At 48.0% G+C, this 17965-nt stretch overlaps 1 protein-coding gene across 1 annotated transcript in view; it reads left to right on the forward strand.

Moving 5' to 3' along the window:
• The window catches only part of FRAS1 (Fraser extracellular matrix complex subunit 1), a 174585-nt gene that overhangs the window by 145365 nt on the left and 11255 nt on the right, over positions 1-17965 (forward strand). The window contains exons 43-62 of the mRNA XM_052812807.1: positions 172-435; positions 551-739; positions 1155-1274; positions 1716-1895; positions 3969-4093; positions 4772-4912; positions 5861-6088; positions 6373-6486; positions 7746-7896; positions 8954-9113; positions 9612-9774; positions 10244-10490; positions 11432-11776; positions 12097-12257; positions 12645-12792; positions 13727-13932; positions 14416-14572; positions 15242-15442; positions 16800-16987; positions 17174-17449. Coding sequence (XP_052668767.1) covers positions 172-435; positions 551-739; positions 1155-1274; positions 1716-1895; positions 3969-4093; positions 4772-4912; positions 5861-6088; positions 6373-6486; positions 7746-7896; positions 8954-9113; positions 9612-9774; positions 10244-10490; positions 11432-11776; positions 12097-12257; positions 12645-12792; positions 13727-13932; positions 14416-14572; positions 15242-15442; positions 16800-16987; positions 17174-17449 — 3764 coding nt within the window. The remainder of the gene's footprint in view (positions 1-171; positions 436-550; positions 740-1154; positions 1275-1715; positions 1896-3968; positions 4094-4771; positions 4913-5860; positions 6089-6372; positions 6487-7745; positions 7897-8953; positions 9114-9611; positions 9775-10243; positions 10491-11431; positions 11777-12096; positions 12258-12644; positions 12793-13726; positions 13933-14415; positions 14573-15241; positions 15443-16799; positions 16988-17173; positions 17450-17965) is intronic.

Genomic DNA, 17965 nt, shown 5'->3' on the forward strand with positions numbered 1-17965 from the left:
CTCATGTACATAGCCACATTCTTGCCAGTTTTGGCAATAAGCAGATAACTTCCTTCAGTTTTTCCGGTAAGGCTACGTCCACCTCTGTGCGTCCCAGTTAGAGCTGGCACGCAAAGAGTCCCCAGCAGGCTGTCTTCACCCCGTAATTTTCATCCATCTGTCGTTTGTCAGGTCATCTCCGTAGGAGGCAGACTGCTGCAGAGCCCCCGGAGCGTGGAAATGTGCTGTCCATGGGCTCGTCCTTCACTTACCAGGACATTTTGGATGAGCTGATCGTTTATACTCAGAGTGGTGCAGCAGCACAGACAGACGAGTTTGGCTTCTCCATCACGGATGGTCTCTACACGCAGACGGGGAGGCTGGAGTTCTTCATGGAGCTGCCGAAGAAGCAGCCACCCACGTTAGCTGTCAACAGGGGCCTGCAGCTCCCAGTTGGTACGGGGAGAGGGAGGATAATGGTATTGCTTGGTATCACTGTATGGTCCAGTCTAAACCAGTCACTTAGCTGGATTGGCTGAAGCTGTTTGTGGACTTTCTTTCTCTGGTCCAGGCTCTGCAGCATACCTCACAGATCAGCACTTGAAAGCAGCAGCTGTTTATTCAGACGACACAACGATTAGATTCATCATGAAGAGGGATCCCAGCGTGGGCCATCTGCAGTTGACCAAAATTGATAATCCAGTCCAGATCTCTGTCGAAGGACCTCTCAAAAGTTTCACCCAGGCTGATATAAATAAAGGTGATAGTGCTCGATTTTAGATAATCTTGGCAAGTAATATGTGGCCATTTTAGGTAGTCCTGCGAGGAGCAGGGAGTTGGACTTGATTATCCTTATGGGTCCCTTCCAACTTGAAATATTCTGTGATTCCATGATCTTTATGAGAGGGGGAGGATGACTTGAAGCAGGGAAGGGAGAGGGAAAGAAGTACGATAAGATTGTTATGTTAGAACAGAAACATGTATCGTTAAGGAAGTGTTAAAAAGTCTCTCTCAGCAGGAGAAAAAGAATAAAGAGAAAAAGTAATGAAACCCAAATCCAGGAGCTCTGTCAAGCTCCAAGTCCCTCGGCTTATACTGCCAGCCTGGTTCCAAACTAAGAATTAAATGATGCAGCCTGTAATAAACCATCTCTCTTCTCTTGTCCCTCTCTCTAGGGCAAGTGGTGTACAGTCACAAGAAAGGGGATCCTGGTGGAAATTTCCCCTTCATCTTTGATGTGATGGATGCAGATGGCAACAAACTGATGGACCAGGTTTTTTATATTAGCGTATTAGGTAAAAGATAGTGCTGAAGTTGTGTTTTCTTTGCTGCAGAGCTGAGGCCTTCACAGATTCCCATCCCGCATGTACTGCAAGTTAAGACGTCATTCTTGAGATGCAGTTTTTATTCACTGTTAATTCAAAGGCCTTTGAAGTTTGGGGCATGGGGAGAGTTCGCGGATGTAAGGATTTGTTCTTTGGCTTCTGACAAACTCACTGAAGAAGGCAGAAAAATTCCCCTTAATATCTTTATACTGTCTAGACTGTCTTTAAGACATTATAGTGTTACCGTGCCCTCGATTAATGCCGAGGCCAAGTACCTGTTTCGGAATTAGCAGTCTGGGACGTGTTTGTGTGTATGTTGTCTCTTGCTTGAGCCCAAGTACCCGATTTGAATAACACCAAGGAAAGGAGGGTGACTGTCTCCTAACTCAGCTTTGTATTTCACCCTTTCAGAGGACAGATTTCCCCCCTCCATCATCGCTAACAAAGGGCTGGTCTTGGATGAGAATTCGGCGAAGACGATCACGACCCTCCAGCTCTCTGCCACTGACCAGGACAGTGAGCCGACCCAGCTCCAGTACAAGCTCACCAAGCAGCCACAGCTGGGGCACCTGGAGCATGCAGCCTCCCCAGGTTAGCAGGACAGTATTTTACTCGGTTCGGTACTCCTAGCAGCAAAGCACTGGAGGGCTTTTGAGCCCTAAAGATTCGCTGCAGGAAAAATGTGCTTGGAGGCAGCAGCACAGAATTATGTTTCCCATTAGAAATCAAATGGTCATTAGCCCAGAGAGTTGGAGAATAGGGTGAGTGGAGGCAAGGCAGCCCAATAATCACAGATGAGGATTTATTCAGCCTCTGGGTGAGTTTATGCCCCATGGTAACCTTGCCTGGTAGACTTTGCAGATCAGTCCAGCTTGCCGCTGTGTGCTTCTCCTCTTTCAGGACCTATTGCTGCATCTGCATGACAGGCAAACCTTCAGCCTTTTCTGTGACCACATATAGTACAACGCCCCAAAGAATTCATCCCCTAATGTCCATGGTAATAGAGCCCACCTTGGTAAACAGACAACCTGCTTTCTGTCCCCCTCTTGGCCAGTATGTCCCTTGATCCCTAAAAACCAGCCTCTTTTCCCACCTGTACTTTGGAGAGAGGAAGGGAACTAACCGCTGAGTTAGTTTAAAAGGAAGCTACGTTGTGCTTTGATGGATTTGCTGGATAATGAATTCTGGTAGTTCATGGAGGGGGGATTGGTCAATCCTGTGAAACTCAGAAAATAATTACCTGCAAATGTGATCTGAATTTTAGAGTTGCCTTCCATGCCCACTGACAGTATGAGTGTCCTACCCCTCTCTGATGAATTAGTCTAAATCTCTGCTGTCATATAATATGCTCTTCTGATTTAGATTATACTCATCTAAGATTATACTCCTTCTTAGAATTAGATTTCTCATTAGCATGAGATTAAAGTGGAAATATCTGCTGTGTGTTTTCAAGATGCAGACAGTCCCTGTATAGCTCAGTTTTAGTGTGTGATTCGCCTCATCTTCTCACAGTGTAAGATGTCCTCTGGCAAACATGTTGAAAGGGTAAGAATAATGAATGAAAGTTATAATAAGCAAATGCCCTGCTGGGAGGAAATTAAAAACTTGCAATATTTTTGTCTAAATTGCAAACTAAACAGTGAATCTTGTGCTTTGGAGACCTGAAAGAGCTGGATTAAGGATTTTATTCCTCCTGTTATTTAAAATGTGATGATTCTGATTTCTATGCTTTTTCATGTCTGTGATGGACTAGGAAAGATAACAGAGTCACACACTGGGAAAGAGTTGTTCTCACAATTTAAATGACCTAAACCTAAGGAGAGAGTACTGGAGTGTTCAAAAGAGAACACAAACCTTTAAAGCTAATGAGCTCTGAGGAAACCTTGGCTAATCATCCAGTTTTGACTCATTTATTTATATCGGATCCTGGTATCTTTTGTAGTGTGGCCAATACTTGTCAGTAGCCATTTAGTGTGCCAAACTGGTGAAAAACTTTTTGTAGGGGTTTTTGTTGTTGCAGTAAACCTGTCAAATGCAGCAGTGATACTTAAAGGTTCAAGTGCTTTTTAAAATGCTTTTCGGGTACCTTTCTGTGTCTGTGTCACACCTAATGGCCTGTAAAGATGTCACTATAAGTCAGCGTTGAAAATGGGACTTAATCTGTTCTAAATGCAGGGGTACAAGGAGGGGAAAAGAGAGCAGAGACTTTGAAGACATTTTTGAAAACTGCTGTGTGGCCAGGAAACCTTTTGCTCATACTCAGTGATGCCCTGGTTAGATCAGTCCTGCACAGCAGTGAAAATCAAAGTGTTACATCTACCATTTTCCCACAGCTTCTTTCTTGTCCTCTGCCCTGAGAGGCCCATCCCCAAGAGCGTGTCCAGACAGTGTGAGGTGCCATCATAAAATTGTAAGTCTAGGAAGAAGTCTATACTTCTTTTTGCAGAAGGGGTGCCACTACATTAATTTAAAAGTTGTTGAGCAGAGTTTCTAGGAGGCTCCGCGCCAGCTAAATCCCTGGCTCAGCTGAGGTTTATGGTACAGCCTGAATTGGAGCAGGACAAGCCAAGACTGAATGCTTATGGCTAGATAAGTCCAGCTCCCTATATTTTTCCCTGCCTCGCTCTTTCTATTGCACATTTTCCCCTATTGTTCTTTTTCTAGGGAGAAGAATTAGCTCCTTCAGCCAGGCAGACTTGGCCTCTCGCAGCATCCAGTATGTCCACACCAGTGATGCTGAAAAGCATAAGGATGAGTTCACTTTTTCTGTGTCTGATGGAACAAATGAAGTAAGTCCCAGCATGTTTTTTTGAGTCAGAGCAGGCTATTGATTCTGTAGGATGGGATGGGAGTCAGTTTTTCTCTTGCACGCCTGCGAGAGACAGACGTAGCAAAGGAAATGAAACAAGCCACACATGGGCTTGTCATTTGGCAACGGTGGGTGCTCTTACTTCCCCTGCTGTGAGAGATCTTAAGGACCACAGGGAAGGGAATGAGGCCTGTGAAGGTAAGAGGGAGCCACCAGCTTCACGAAACTGGTTTACCAAGATTTCAGTGTCTGGTTTTCATCTCCTTACCAATTGCTCCTGGAGCTCAGCTTTGATCCAGTGCGCTGAAGACATACACAGAAGCACAGTTAGACCCTTGAGAAATGTCTCCTTCCTACTTTCTGAAAGAGAAAAATCATAGCTGCAAGTAGAGGGAGAGGGACAAAGAAGAAGGAGGGAGGGAAAAGTGGATGTCCATAAATATCACAGAAAGAGGGAGAATAAATTAGTGGGGAGGGATAGAAGAGGTCATGCTCATATGATCTGAGCTTAGAAGCTCATATTTACTCACTAGACAAGGCCAAAATGAAGTGACCCAAACTCTGGGTCACCGTCGTCTCGTTAAAGTGTTACTGTTTCAATGGAGTTGCACTCTTGGTAGACTGAATTCATCAAGAGAGGCTTTTCCTCCTGTTCCAGGTGAGCCAGTCTTTTGACATCACCATAAAGCCTGTGGATGACTCCTTACCTGTAGTGCAAAGCCTCGGGATGACAGTTCAGGAAGGGGTGAGAAAAACCATCACAGAGTTTGAGCTTAAGGCAACAGATGCTGACACAGAGGTAAGGCAGGACTCCCCCTCGCCTCCTCCCTCCCCTCTTGTGCTGCACATCTGGGCTATCAGAAAAATGGGCTTGTGTTCAAAGAGAGAGAGATTATAGCGAGTGTCATCTCTCGCTGTGATCATACCCTGTCTGATCGCAACATCAGACAAGCAGCTTGTCAGAGGCCCAGTTTGTATATAAATAGATGAATGAGTGTTCGAGCAAAGCAAATCCCTGGCTTGAGAAATGGCTTCATCTGGGATGTCTCTCAGACACATAAGCAACAAACCTGCATGGAAAACATTTAGAAGTTGTGATCAGAGCTAATCCTTGCCCTGTCCCACCTTCTCTCTGAACATTGTGGATTTGAACTGAGCTTATGCCTAGCCTTGCCACGGAGTTTATGCCTAGCACAGATGAAAATGACATTTCGTCTTCCTCCTCCTGGGTCTGGCTGGAGACTAAGCGGTCTCATGTTGGCTCCACCTCACTGCGCTGCAGTTTCCCAGCAGCAAGATTGCTCCTGGCTGCCTGTTATTGCCCGAGCCAAAGATCCTGCCCCAAAGGTTATCGCTGCTTCCACCCTGACAGAAGTGACAAGGGGCATGTTGCTTAGAATGGCTGCAGAATGGGGGACTGCTCTTGTGTTCAGGGAGTTGTCACAAGGGTGGGAGCCTTCTCAGACCAGCCAAACGAGTAGTTGGCTGTGATGCGTCTAGCCTAGGTCTCCTTGATTGGGGTTGTTCTGTAGACAGCCAGCTTGGGAGAGGGATAAAGACAGGGCAGGGCTCAGGGTGAATCAATTCAGTGTGCGGTGCTGCTTTTCAGCCACTGGTTGGAAACACTGTGCTAGGAAAGCTGTCCCGGCATAGAGTCCCTCTCCAGGCATCTTGAGCTGGAAGGACATGCCTGTCCTGGTCCTGGGGTCATGTCACCAGCTTTGCCACTCCTGTCTTTCTGGTGCAGGCTGAGTCAATTACGTTCACAGTCGTGCAGCCCCCCCGGCATGGCCTGATCGAACGTACCAGCAACGGGCAGCGTTACCACCAAGCCACCACCTTCACGATGGACGACATCTACCAGAACCGCATCAGCTACAGTCATGATGGCAGCAACTCGCTGAAGGATCGCTTCACTTTCACTGTGTCTGATGGGACCAATCCCTTTTTCATTATGGAGGATGGGGGGAGGAAGGTAAGGGGAGGAGAAGGGATGTCACGGAGACCTTCTATAGCTAGTAGAAAGCTACTTCCTCTCAGTGAAGGGGAGACTTGGCTGCTGTTGCTCTACTGAAGATAAAGGCTGAGTATTCTCAGTTATGTGATGCCATACGCTTCTTCCCTGGTGTACCAGCCTTTGTGTGTGCAAATTCGCCCCAGGACCTTGATCCCAACAGAGCTGAAGGGAGCAAAGCTGGTAATGTGGTGCATGAGGCCCTGACTCCCAAAGTAACAGCCATCTCTCTGAACTTTTGTCAGGTTGTGACAGCAGCACCACAGCGCTTCAAAGTGGATGTTCTCTCTGTGGATGATGGGACACCCAGGGTTGTCACCAACCTGGGTTTGCAGTGGCTCGAGTACATGGATGGCAAGGTAACTGCCTGCCTGGGTTCAGCTTAGATTGTTTCTGAGGCTGTTCAGGAGAAGGAGCTTCACAGGAGAACCTCCTGATCCTGCGGCAGTTTTATTTTTGCGACAGAGAACAGGTGTTCCTCTGAGCCCATGAAGTGCCTTGGAAAAGGCAGAGGTGTCCAGGGATGCCTGCACTGCAGCCCCATTAGCTAAACCAGGCAACGTGGCTCCAGGGCACTAAATTGCTTCCTGGACCATCTCCTTCCCATACCTCAGCCGGACCATCATCAAGCCTGGCTCTTCTTGGCTCTCGCACAAGCTGTGCGGTGCGATACAGCTCCTGCCCGCTTTCCTGGGCAGACATGTCCTGCCCCTCGTCCCTCCTCCCCAGGGCATATTTTTAGCTTTGCTGATGGCGGAGAAGTCTTGATTACGTGCTGCAGCAGCCATGGTAGAGATATATGGCTTTCAGAGAAATCTGGTATAGGGATTTCTTGCTGTGACATGCCTTTGTTTTGCTGAAGTCCAAACAAAACCCCAGGAAACTCTCTCTCTCATGCTTGTTTTTGAGGACCCAGCATTAACTGCAAAGAAATACTTTGGTTCTTCCCAGGAAAAAGGGTTGGAAGACACTATAGTAAGAAATTGTATTAAGAAGTGGCTACCTCAGCTCAAATTCCTGACTTCAGAAAAAGCACTCCTGCAGCCTCAGGCAGTTCAATTCTCTCTTTTTTCTCCTGCTGTTATAGGTGTTCTCTTTTTAAAGAGAAAGCAAAATGTGGTGGAACTGTGGCACATCTGCGTGAGGTCATTTGAAAGAGGACTTACTGCGGGCTCACTAAAGCAGCATGAACTGTCCTGAGTCAATCCTTCAACCTGAGGCTGTTTGCAAATGTTTTTTGCAAAGCCAGGCCTCACCTGAGCATCAGCACAGTTCATGGAGCAGTGGTTTCTAGGTGAAACCAAAAGATTTGTCATAGCTTTTAGCCACAGCTAGATAGGGCTGGGCAGCTTGTTTTGCATTTGCTTTTCTTTGAGCCACAATGTTTTTTTATTAAACAAACCAGATGTGAGGCAGAATTTGAATCCTTCCTGTGCTGTCAAACAACTTGTGGGGCATCTGTCTGTTCAAGGCCGCTCTGTGCTTTTACATCCCCTAGCTTTTCCCTCGTGGAGCACTGTTTGACAGAGGGATGGTTGGGCTTTTTAGATGAACAGTCAATCAGACTTGCACTGCTGGCTCTCCAGAGTTTTACTCCCTTGGTTTGGCTTTCATCCAGGCAACCAATCTAATCACTAAGAAGGAATTACTGACGACAGATCCTGACACGGATGACAAACAGCTGATCTATGAGATAACAACTGGTCCCAGAAATGGTTACGTGGAGAACAAGCTGAAACCAGGGACAACTGTGACCACCTTTACGCAGGGTATGGACTTGGGCTGTATACTGTTGCTTTTTTCCTTCAGCTGCTTCAGTTTGTCAAGATAGCTTCGGGGGGTGTGGGGGGAAGGTGGGAGGGGAGAAGATAAGGGGCAAATCTCAAAAGTGTGTCAAAAGTAAGAAATGAACTTTGCTCTCAGTTGCAGAAATCCTAGAATTTCTTATCGATGTCAACATGTATGCTGTAGCACACCCAGGTTCTCTGGACTTCTTAGAGCTGGAGATTTGACTTGGGACAGTAAAAAGGAGTTGCAGATATTGCATGTGGACCTCATCATCACAAGGTCTGGTAGATGTTTAGCTATCAGTGCACAGTCAACAACGTGTGGAAAGGTCACTCTTGCAGGACTGAGGGGCCCTCCATTAGGAAGGGGAGTTGAGGGAGTACCTGCTTCCTACACCACTGTGCTCTTTCTGATTGCTGCTCCCTCCAGCCTCCCCCAGGCAGCATTTCCCTTTTTTAGCATTTCTGCTACTGCCGTTCACAGAGCCTTGCACCACACTGCATTAGGTCCTGTACAAATGCAGTCAGCAGTTCTGCCTGTCTCTTCTCATCAGGCCCTGCCAGCAATGCCTGGCCTCCCGTGTGCTCAGGGAAAGGAGGAAAAAAAAAAAGGAAGAGACCTACATTATTTTAGGGCTGAAGCTTGGGAAACATACAGCAGAAGGTCAGAGAGCTCGAACTGTCTCAGCAAGTGAGAAGGAGCCCTGTTAGGACATGCCAGCTTATAGAACAGAGCTGAAATATCTGCTGCCCAAACAAATTCCTATTTCTTGCATTTCATCAAAGCTACTTTAAATTTACCTTACTTTTAAGTATGAGCCAGTACGGATAAAAACTAGGCAAGGGAATGTCTTGTCACAGCTTGTAGGCTGGCTTCTACCACAGGTAAGACCAAGGAAGTTAGAAAAGCTGCTACAGCATAAAGGCTGTGTGGAAAACCCGATCCCTGCGGCCATGCGGATACACGTCTCCGCACTGCTCATCTATAAAACTGCCGTTGAATTTCTGGGTTGGCTCACTGGATGTCTCCTTCCGGCAGAGGATGTGAACCAGGGCCTCATTCGGTACGTGATGCATGAGGAGAAGGTTCAGGAGACCACGGACAGCTTTCAGTTCCTAGTGAAGGACAGCAAACCCAATGTGGTCAGTGGCAACATCTTCCACGTCCAGTGGTCTTTCATCAGCTTTACATACACCAGGTAAGTGGCATGGGGTTTACGGCACCCTGCTGACAGATGGGGTCTTATCTGGAGGGAGGCAGGTTGAGCTCTGTAATATGTGATTGGACCTACAGCACGGAAATGAAATTCTGGGGCAGTTACCATCATTTCTGCCTGTGTTTCCCTGGCACCGCGTCAGGATTGAGGTCTCACTGCTGTGCAGTGTAGCACCACACGTGGCATTCCTGTTGAATTAACGCTGTTGATTTCTAGACGGGGATGGGGTGGGGGGGGCAACAGCAGCCAGCATGGAAGTGGGAACTTACATGCGTGTCAGTGAGGAGAAGCGCCTGCTGGGTTAAACCACAGAGCAGGGCTGCTGAATAGCTGCCACCTGCCCAAGACCCCGATTATTAGTGTCCCTCAGATTTTCTGTGGAGGCAACTGTCAGCCTGAGTCTGTGGTGCTCAGAGTCAGCGTAAACACATAGGGTTTGCTCCCCAGCCTGTTATTTGTATCTGCTTGATACGTTTTCAGCTACAACGTCAAAGAGAGCGCAGGCTCTGTGAGCGTCACCGTGAGGCGGATTGGTAACCTCAACCAGTATGCGATTGTCTTGTGCCGCACAGAGCAGGGAACGGCCACCTCTGGCTCTGGTTCACAGCCGGGAGAGCAGGACTACGTGGAGTACGCAGGGCAGGTAGGTGGGGGACACCAGGAAAGGAAAGGTCTGACCATGTGTGCCATCAGGCCTGGATGAAAGAACTGATAAACACTGATAAAAACACAACAGAGACTGTATTTCCTTTCTAAGAATTTGTGGTTTATTTGCTTCAGAAGAGGGTCTCTTTTTTCATCAGTTTTTTATGTTGGCAGATACACTTTGCAGCAGTGTTCTGGCAGCCCACAAAGGTTACAGGCTTGCCTAAGTAGCAGTGTCATTCCTCATCATGCAAATGGCTAAAACCATGAATGAGACCAGAAGGGGTAGGGGTCTACGCACTGCATTTGCTGCTGCCTTTGACCTCCACTAGCCATTTATCCTTGGTTAAGGTCGGTGTCTGATGCCACCCGTGCACAGGGTATGTGACTCAGGCAAGGGTAAGGCAGGAAGGACAGAAAGTTTCAGACCCCAGTCCAAAGAGAGCAGGCCACTTGCTGCCTTCCAGGTGCAGTTTGAGGAGCGGGAGGACACCAAGGCCTGCACCATCATCATTAATGATGACAACATCTTCGAGAGCACGGAGAGCTTCGCCGTCGAGCTCAGCATGCCAGCCTACGCTCTGCTGGGGAACGTCACCCGGGCCACAGTCACCATCACTGACACAGAGGACGAGCCCACCCTGCAGTTCGACAGGAAGACGTACCATATCAGCGAGAGCGCTGGTTTTCTTTCTGCTCCTGTTGAAAGGAAAGGTGGGTCAAGCCGGGCAGAACGATTTTCTGTGCTGCCGCGGGGCTCTGCGGCACGGGAGGGAAAGCGGCTCTGCAGGCACTGCTGTGGGTGAGACGTGCAGAGTCTGAACCCGCACAGCAGAGAGAGTGGATGGGGAGCCCTGGAGACTGTGGCCAACAGTAAACTGGGGACAGAGAGAAGTGAAGCACCTGTGGACAGACTGTGAAGTATGTGTGGCTGCCTAGAGCTTGGATTTTAATTCTGTACTTTCTAGATAATAAAAGCAGTTTAGTGCCTGTATCCTGCAGTCTTTTATCACATGACTAGGATTACTGCAAAGCTGCTGAGGAGTCTTTGCAGTATATACCTTTGCCAGGCTCAGGCAAACAACTGTTTCCTGTTGGCAGGCAAATAACAGTGACCCCCCAAAACAAGTGGTGTTCCTTGGGGTTTGCTTGTTTATGATTTTGGGGTGATTCTTTGATTTTTTGCAAGTAGCTTTCTGGCGCAACTGAAATAACAAGCAACAACACAGGGCAGATGGGTGAGGTTTTTTATTTTTCCCAGCTCTGCTGTAAGATTCACCAGCGCAGTTAAAGCTCCTTACTTTCAGATTCATTTCTCTTCCCAGCATGAGCAGGAGCAAACCCTTGTATTTATTTGCTGCTTCTCTGCGATCTAGATACTGTGTTTTATGTGGACCCTATCACTATACTGTATATTCTCTAATAGGCAAGTGCCACCCGTTTCCTGATCGTAGTAACCAAGAGTGCAGATTTGGAGTATGCCTGGAAGTCAGACCTAAGCCAGTTTTTATGCAAGTTTAGAGCAGGGGTGGTGTTCTTTTTTACTCCTCACCCTCTTTTCTGAATGCTGCTTTATTATTTAAGTGAATGGTTTCTCCACGAAATAGAGTAAAAGTATTCCCATGGAGTTATGTTTTTTCCCTGTTGCATCTTAGGGGATACCAGCAGCACTGTGTCCGCCATCTGCTACACTGTCCCCAAATCAGCCAAGGGAAGCAGCCTTTATATGCTGGAATCAGGCTCCGACTTCAAGTCCCGGGGGATGGCGGATGACAGCCGCATTGTTTTTGGTCCGGGTGTCACCATGACGACATGTGACGTCATGCTGATCGATGACAGTGAATACGAAGAAGAAGAGGAGTTTGAGATCGTATTGGCCGATGCCTCAGATAATGCACGCATTGGCAGCCGGGCATCAGCCAGCGTCTTCATCGGTGGTCCCAACGATGCCTCTACGGTGTTCCTGGGGAATGCTACTTTTACCGTCAGCGAGGCTGCAGGTGAAGAGTAGCAGGGGGCTCCCCCAGGGCTGCTGCACACCGCCTTGGGGTGCTTACCGTGAAAGCATGCTTTCACCAGAAAGAGGTATCAGAAGGAGCGATTTAGGGCACAGCAGCAGAATTGTAAAAGGTCTGCAGAGCGTTTCTGTTCTTCCCTCTGCCCCTGTGGGGAAGGCTGGGCGTTGTTCTCTGCAATAGCCTGTGCTGGGTGCAGGAGCAGTGGTGAAGGGAGAAGGGCATGCTGAAGGGAAAGGAATGGTTTTGTGGTATGTGGCTGCTTTCTCATCTTGGTTCTCTCTCACGTGCAACTGGCGATGCAGGAAACATTGAGATTCCAGTCCTCCGACAGGGACCTGATCTCTCAACCCCCATCTCGGTGTGGTGTGCCACTCGGACGTCAGACCCTCCATCTGCCAGCCCGGGAATTGATTATGTCCCCAGCTCCAGAAAAATAGAGTTCAGGCCAGGCAAGACGGAAGAGGTGAGGAGCCACTTTGACTCCTGATGAGTCTGCTCTGTCTGGTGACCCCTCTCTCTTGTTTATGTGCATACTCTGTATTTGCCATTTGCCTGTTTTGAAAATCCTCTCAGGGCCACTTGAGAATTGTTAATTAATCTGCTAGGCAGAGACTCACATCTGATCAGCGCTCCAGCCAGAGAAGATTCGGTCAGGCCACCTCTCCCAGGATAAAGATGGCTGCCAATTCTCTGAAATGATACGCCAGATCTATCTAGAACATTGTTTCCATTGATTAATGAATTCAGAAAAGGCCTGACATAATGACTTTACATTAGACACCCAAATGCAAGTACTGGCAAGGATGACAGCTTTGCATCTCTAAAAGCAGGACGTCTGCTTTTCTTCTAGTTCTGCACTCTGACAATCCTGGATGATGCACAGTACCCAGTGATAGAAGGGCTGGAGACCTTTGTTGTTTATCTCAGCTCACCCCATGGAGCTGAGCTGACAAAGCCGTTCCAAGCGATCGTGGCCATTAATGACATCTTCCAAGATGGTAAGTTATCCATGGCAGTTCCATCCAGTCCATCCTAGCCTCTTCCTTCACACTTCCACGCAGCAGGAGGCTAGTCCAAGTTAGGTTATTTCTTGGCTGGATTTAGCCTATTTTCCTGGGATCCTCCCATTCCATTTGGCTGCCCTCTTTCCTTCCATGCTTCACTGTCCACAAGAATTTGGAGTCTTCAGAAGTGCAGAATGACTTTTCCTGTAGTGCCCCTCACTTTCAGCCATGCTTTGCCTCCTCTGCTCAGAGCTCAGTCCTCGTTTCATGCTTTCTGTGAGCTGAAGTCCCCCTTACTATGTGAGAAAGCCTTACTGCATGTTTACTTTCTCTTGTGTTTTAACATCTCTCATGTTTGCTCGCCTGAGGAAGGCACACACTGTATAATCTAACTTTGTCGTATAATCATTTCTGCCTTTGTATCTTTTGTTGAGGTCAGCCCTCTTTGCTGCAAACTATTTGTTCTGTGTCTGTCCACAGGCGGTAGGATAATGCTTTGAGACATAGCATCCATTGCAGTACTGAGTCCTGATATAATCCCTTCCTGACGTGCCTCATAAGCACACCATCCCTGTACCACCAGCCCTGTCTTGTTCTCCAGTGCATTCCAAGAGCACCAAAATGGTAGGGAAGGAACAAGTTTCATCAACTGTTGGAGTTAGGTGACTGAGAGAGGATGAGGAGAGATGCCTTCTTTCTGAAGCGCTGCAGGGTCTGCTCAGCCTGTGCTCTATAGAGGGTTGATGGCAGTAATAGTCACTTGTTTGTTTCAAACCAAATCGTGTATTGAGGCACAGTGAAGCGGCTGTTTTATTCTCTGGCTGTCAGACTCCATGCAGCAGTTCTCCCAGGGTGTATGTGCCTCGATTAGCTCCTGTCTCTCTGTGGAGCTTCAACGCTGCTTGACCCTTTTCATTACCTCCTGCAGTACCAAGCATGCAGTTCACCAAGGATACATACACGGTGAAGGAGAAGGAGGGTACTTTGCACATCCCCATCTTCCGCACCGGGGACCTGAGCTACGAGTCCTCTGTCAGGTGCTACACCCAGAGCCAGACAGCAGAGGTCATGGAGGACTTTGCAGAGAGGAGAAATGCGGAGGAGTCTCGCATCACTTTCTTGAAAGGGGAGAAGGTGAGCTGAGCCTGGCTTATAGGGAGAATGAAGAACCATTGATAGAAGAGGTTCAGATTTCTTCCTTGCCTCTGCATTCATTGTCAGAGGGAGCTCACAGAGGCTGTCCAAACTGGTTTCGTAGATGCTTAAAGTCACAAATTCTTCTGGTTCTGGAAATATGACATGACCCTGGAGGGGTTGTTTGTTTCACAATAAAACTGGTTAAAACATGAAATGCAAATCCTCTGTGTCAGTAGGACTCAGGATTGTTGTAGCAGAGACCTGTCGGTTTGTGGAAGTAGATGTCTTCACTGCTGTGTCTCATCATGTAACTGTCTGGTTTGTCCACACTGAAGTAGCAGCCTTAAAAATAGAAGTGTTTCTTCCAGGATTGACAGTACTCAGACATTAAACCCTAGATAGTGAAGTACAGAGTGGCCTTTAAGTGGCTTCATCGGATTTATGAATGTTTGCTGTTTTCTCCTGCTTACTTGGCTTTAGGTGAAGAACTGCAGTGTTTATATCAGCGATGACTCTGCCTTTGAACCAGAAGAGCAGTTCCAGGTCTATCTTGGTAGCCCACTTGGAAACCATTGGAGTGGAGCTAGGATTGGGAAGATGGACGTGGCAACCGTAACTGTCACCAATGACGAAGACGGTAAGCGAGGACGCTCAACAAGGGCGTAGTTGTAGTGTAGGATGCAGCTCCCAGGTAGTCAGCACAGTCTCATCAACAGTCTGCAGTTTAATTTAGTACACGTGAATGCCTCCGGTCACATGGTCACAGCTCTGCGTGCAGGTCACTGATGTGATGGCTTTGTGCACTGGACTGGTCATAAGGGAGGGATCGAATACCAGTGGCTTGAACGCACCATTTGTCCCATTTCCCATTCCCCTGCAGTTGCACAGGGAATTGCTGTGCTTCCCCTGGGAGATGTTGCCTTCCCTCCACAGCATCACAGCCTGGAGAGACCTGTGGGGAAGAAGGGGGATGCCGAGTCCCTCCGGTGTGACTGCCAGTGGGGGCTGTAGCACCATCACGTGGCTTGTGCGGTTCAGTGGGAGGCAGGGGATGGGAGAATCATTTGCCATCCTCTGTAGCCCAATACATGTGTTGGGTTTTGCCCCACCCCTTGCCCTAATTCACATCCAACACTTACGGCTGCAGTTTTGGCCCCTGCTTTGAGGACCCCCTTGCTCTGAAGACTTGTAGATAGAGTCTAAAAGGAGCTGAGCTTAGCTCGCCCCAGCTGCTGAATGCACTTCATCTGTAAACAGTCAGCTGGTGTGCTAACCTGGGGCTTTTTCTTCACTGCTGTTTCTTTAGCACCCACCATTGAGTTTGAAGAAGCTGCGTACCAAGTACGGGAGCCGCCTGGCCCGGAGGGTGTTGCTGTTTTAAATATCAAGGTGGTCCGGAGAGGGGATCAGAACAGGACCTCAAAAGTCCGCTGCAGCACCCGCGATGGCTCAGCTCAGGCCGGAGTGGATTACTATCCCAAGAGTCGAATGCTCAAATTCAGCCCAGGTAAAGCATCCTTGGAGGGAAGGTTAGAGGTGGTGGCGTGACCAGCGACATTTTGTGTATATCAGGAAAGAGCATTGAAGGGGAACATTCAGCAGATTTGGAAAAAGCCACTTTTTGCATGAGGTTTACAACGTAACACAAGTCTAACTGCTCCCAGTGAAGCGAACTGTATTAACTGTAAGAAGGCATAAAATACCCTTAGATTTTGGGGTTTAGATTTGATTTGGGGTTTGATCTTGGACTCATCACGGTCTTTGTGGGAGGAAACACCTATCCAGCTCCTCAGTGTGTTACAGGTGGGGTGCAAGACTTTTCCCCTTTCCTTGCATTAGACATGTCCTTTCCCCTTTCCCCTTCTGGTTGCCTAATCATTCTCAGTTCAAACACACTGGTGTTCTGAGCACCAGCCCTCTCCGCTGGTTAAGCTGAGTGCCAAGCTGCTGCCCAAGCAGGGGGGCAATGAAAAGGAGGAGGGAATGAAAGCCTGGAGGTGGTGAGCTCTTCACTGAGAAGACTGTAAATGCCTAAGGAGACAGAAGGAGGGTTGAGACTTTCTGCTCACTGGAATTAATGTCGCTTGAAAAAATGGGAGGGCCATCCCAAATCTTGCCATGTTTTCTCTTGTGTACAACATTTCATCCCTTCACAATGCCCTGCTGGATGAGAAGGATCTGGGGTTTGGTTTGTTTGGGGTTTTTTTTCTGGTTTTTTTGGTAATGTATTTTAAATATACTACACAGACCACTTACTATGTGGTCTTTTTAAAAAAGTGTGACTCTTCTGGGCTGCAGCCTTGCACTCTGCTGTGGCTATAATTTTGTTATGCAAAAAGGCTGAACTGTTAAATGAAGGGTGATCAGAACAGAGGAAGAAGCACTAGCATCTGGCAGGCGAGAATAAAGCAGTCTTCAGAGAATGTAAAGCTCAGCAGAGATCTTGCAGGATCCAGTGCAACAGCTCAGACCATGTTGCTGGACCAAGAAGCCCTCACCAAACAGTTCTGCATACTGGTGTGAGAGAGACCAGAGATCCTTACAGCAGGGGTGGGGATGTACTTTGGATCATAGATTTTTACTACAGACAGCTAATACAAGACAGGCATTATTAATCCTCAGATGGCATCTGCTAGTACATCTGTCACCTGATCAATTGTCATAGCTGGAGTTTTACGTATAGAGTAGACTCCTGTGTGGACAGGACTAAATTATTAGTAGCAATGAGTGGAAATAAAATTTATAATGCATATTTTATCATAATGTTTCAGTGATCATAGCCTTGACCAGCTGTGCAGTTTTTTTATGAGGACTTCAGAGCAATATCTGATGATGAATTGAGTTGTCTCTGTTTCCTCTCACAGGCGTGAACCACATCATGTTTAGGGTGGAGATCATGTCCAATGAAGACCGGGAGTGGCATGAGTCCTTTTCTCTGGTGCTGGGTCCAGATGATCCAGTGGAAGCTGTTCTTGGGGACACCAGCACTGCAATAGTGACTATTTTGGATCAGGAGGCAGCAGGGAGTCTGATTCTACCAGCACCTCCCGTGGTAAGTCACCCATTCCAATGGACATGATTTAGTACGCTTTGAGTACAGACTGAAAACCCCAGCGGGGTTTCTGAAGTAAAATTAAGAACTGCAATGATGTAGCAGGCTTGGAGTGTGTGGGAAGGATTGCCTTTTCTGCCTCTCCCCTCAGCCCCAGGCGAATGCTACCATCTTGCATCCATACAGGTCGTCACCCTGGCTGATTACGACCGGGTGGAAGAAGTGACCAAGGACGGTGCTAAGAAATCCCCTTCCCCAGGCTATCCGCTCATCTGTGTCACTCCTTGTGACCCTCACTTCCCCAAGTACACGGTCACGAAGGAACGCTGCAGCGAGGCTGGGATCAATCAGTCTTCAATACAGTTCAGCTGGGAGGTAGCAACCCCCACGGATGGGAATGGAGCCAGGTCGCCTTTTGAAACCATCACTGACAACACACCATTCACTAGCATCAACCATAAGGTATATGGTTAGGTACTGGCATGGCAAAGCTGCAAGAGCGTGTGGCGTAAGTCAGCGAGAGCTTGGGGCAGCTCTGTCGGTCTGTGTACTGTACGATCACACGTGAAATTTGGTTGCGTTCCTGCAGCTGAAAAGTCACGCACCTGAAAAAGTGGCCGTGCCTGAATAAGAGCTCAGCACGTTGATGTGACCTGTGTTACCGGGGTTTGGCTGTGGTATTGTCTGCTTTCCTTCCATCCTGCTCAAGTTGCAGGAAGGGCATAGCTCAAGTTCTGAACCGCTGTTCCTTCAGGCGCTCGTTTTGCTGCATTGCTCCATGTGTGGCTTGAGACCTCTCTGTCCCTGGACTGTTCACGTCCTGCCCCACACACAGAATTACTGTTTTCCTCTGGGGGCTTTTCCCAGGCACTCCCAGCTGTGACGTCTCAGCTCTTCTCAGGCATCCAGGTGTGTTTCTAGACCATGCCTACTCGTGCATGAGTCTGAGACATTTTTAGTGGGTAGTGCACACCTTAG

The sequence above is a fragment of the Harpia harpyja genome, chromosome 2, assembly GCF_026419915.1.
Source record: "Harpia harpyja isolate bHarHar1 chromosome 2, bHarHar1 primary haplotype, whole genome shotgun sequence".
In the NCBI taxonomy this organism is placed as follows: Eukaryota; Metazoa; Chordata; class Aves; order Accipitriformes; family Accipitridae; genus Harpia; species Harpia harpyja.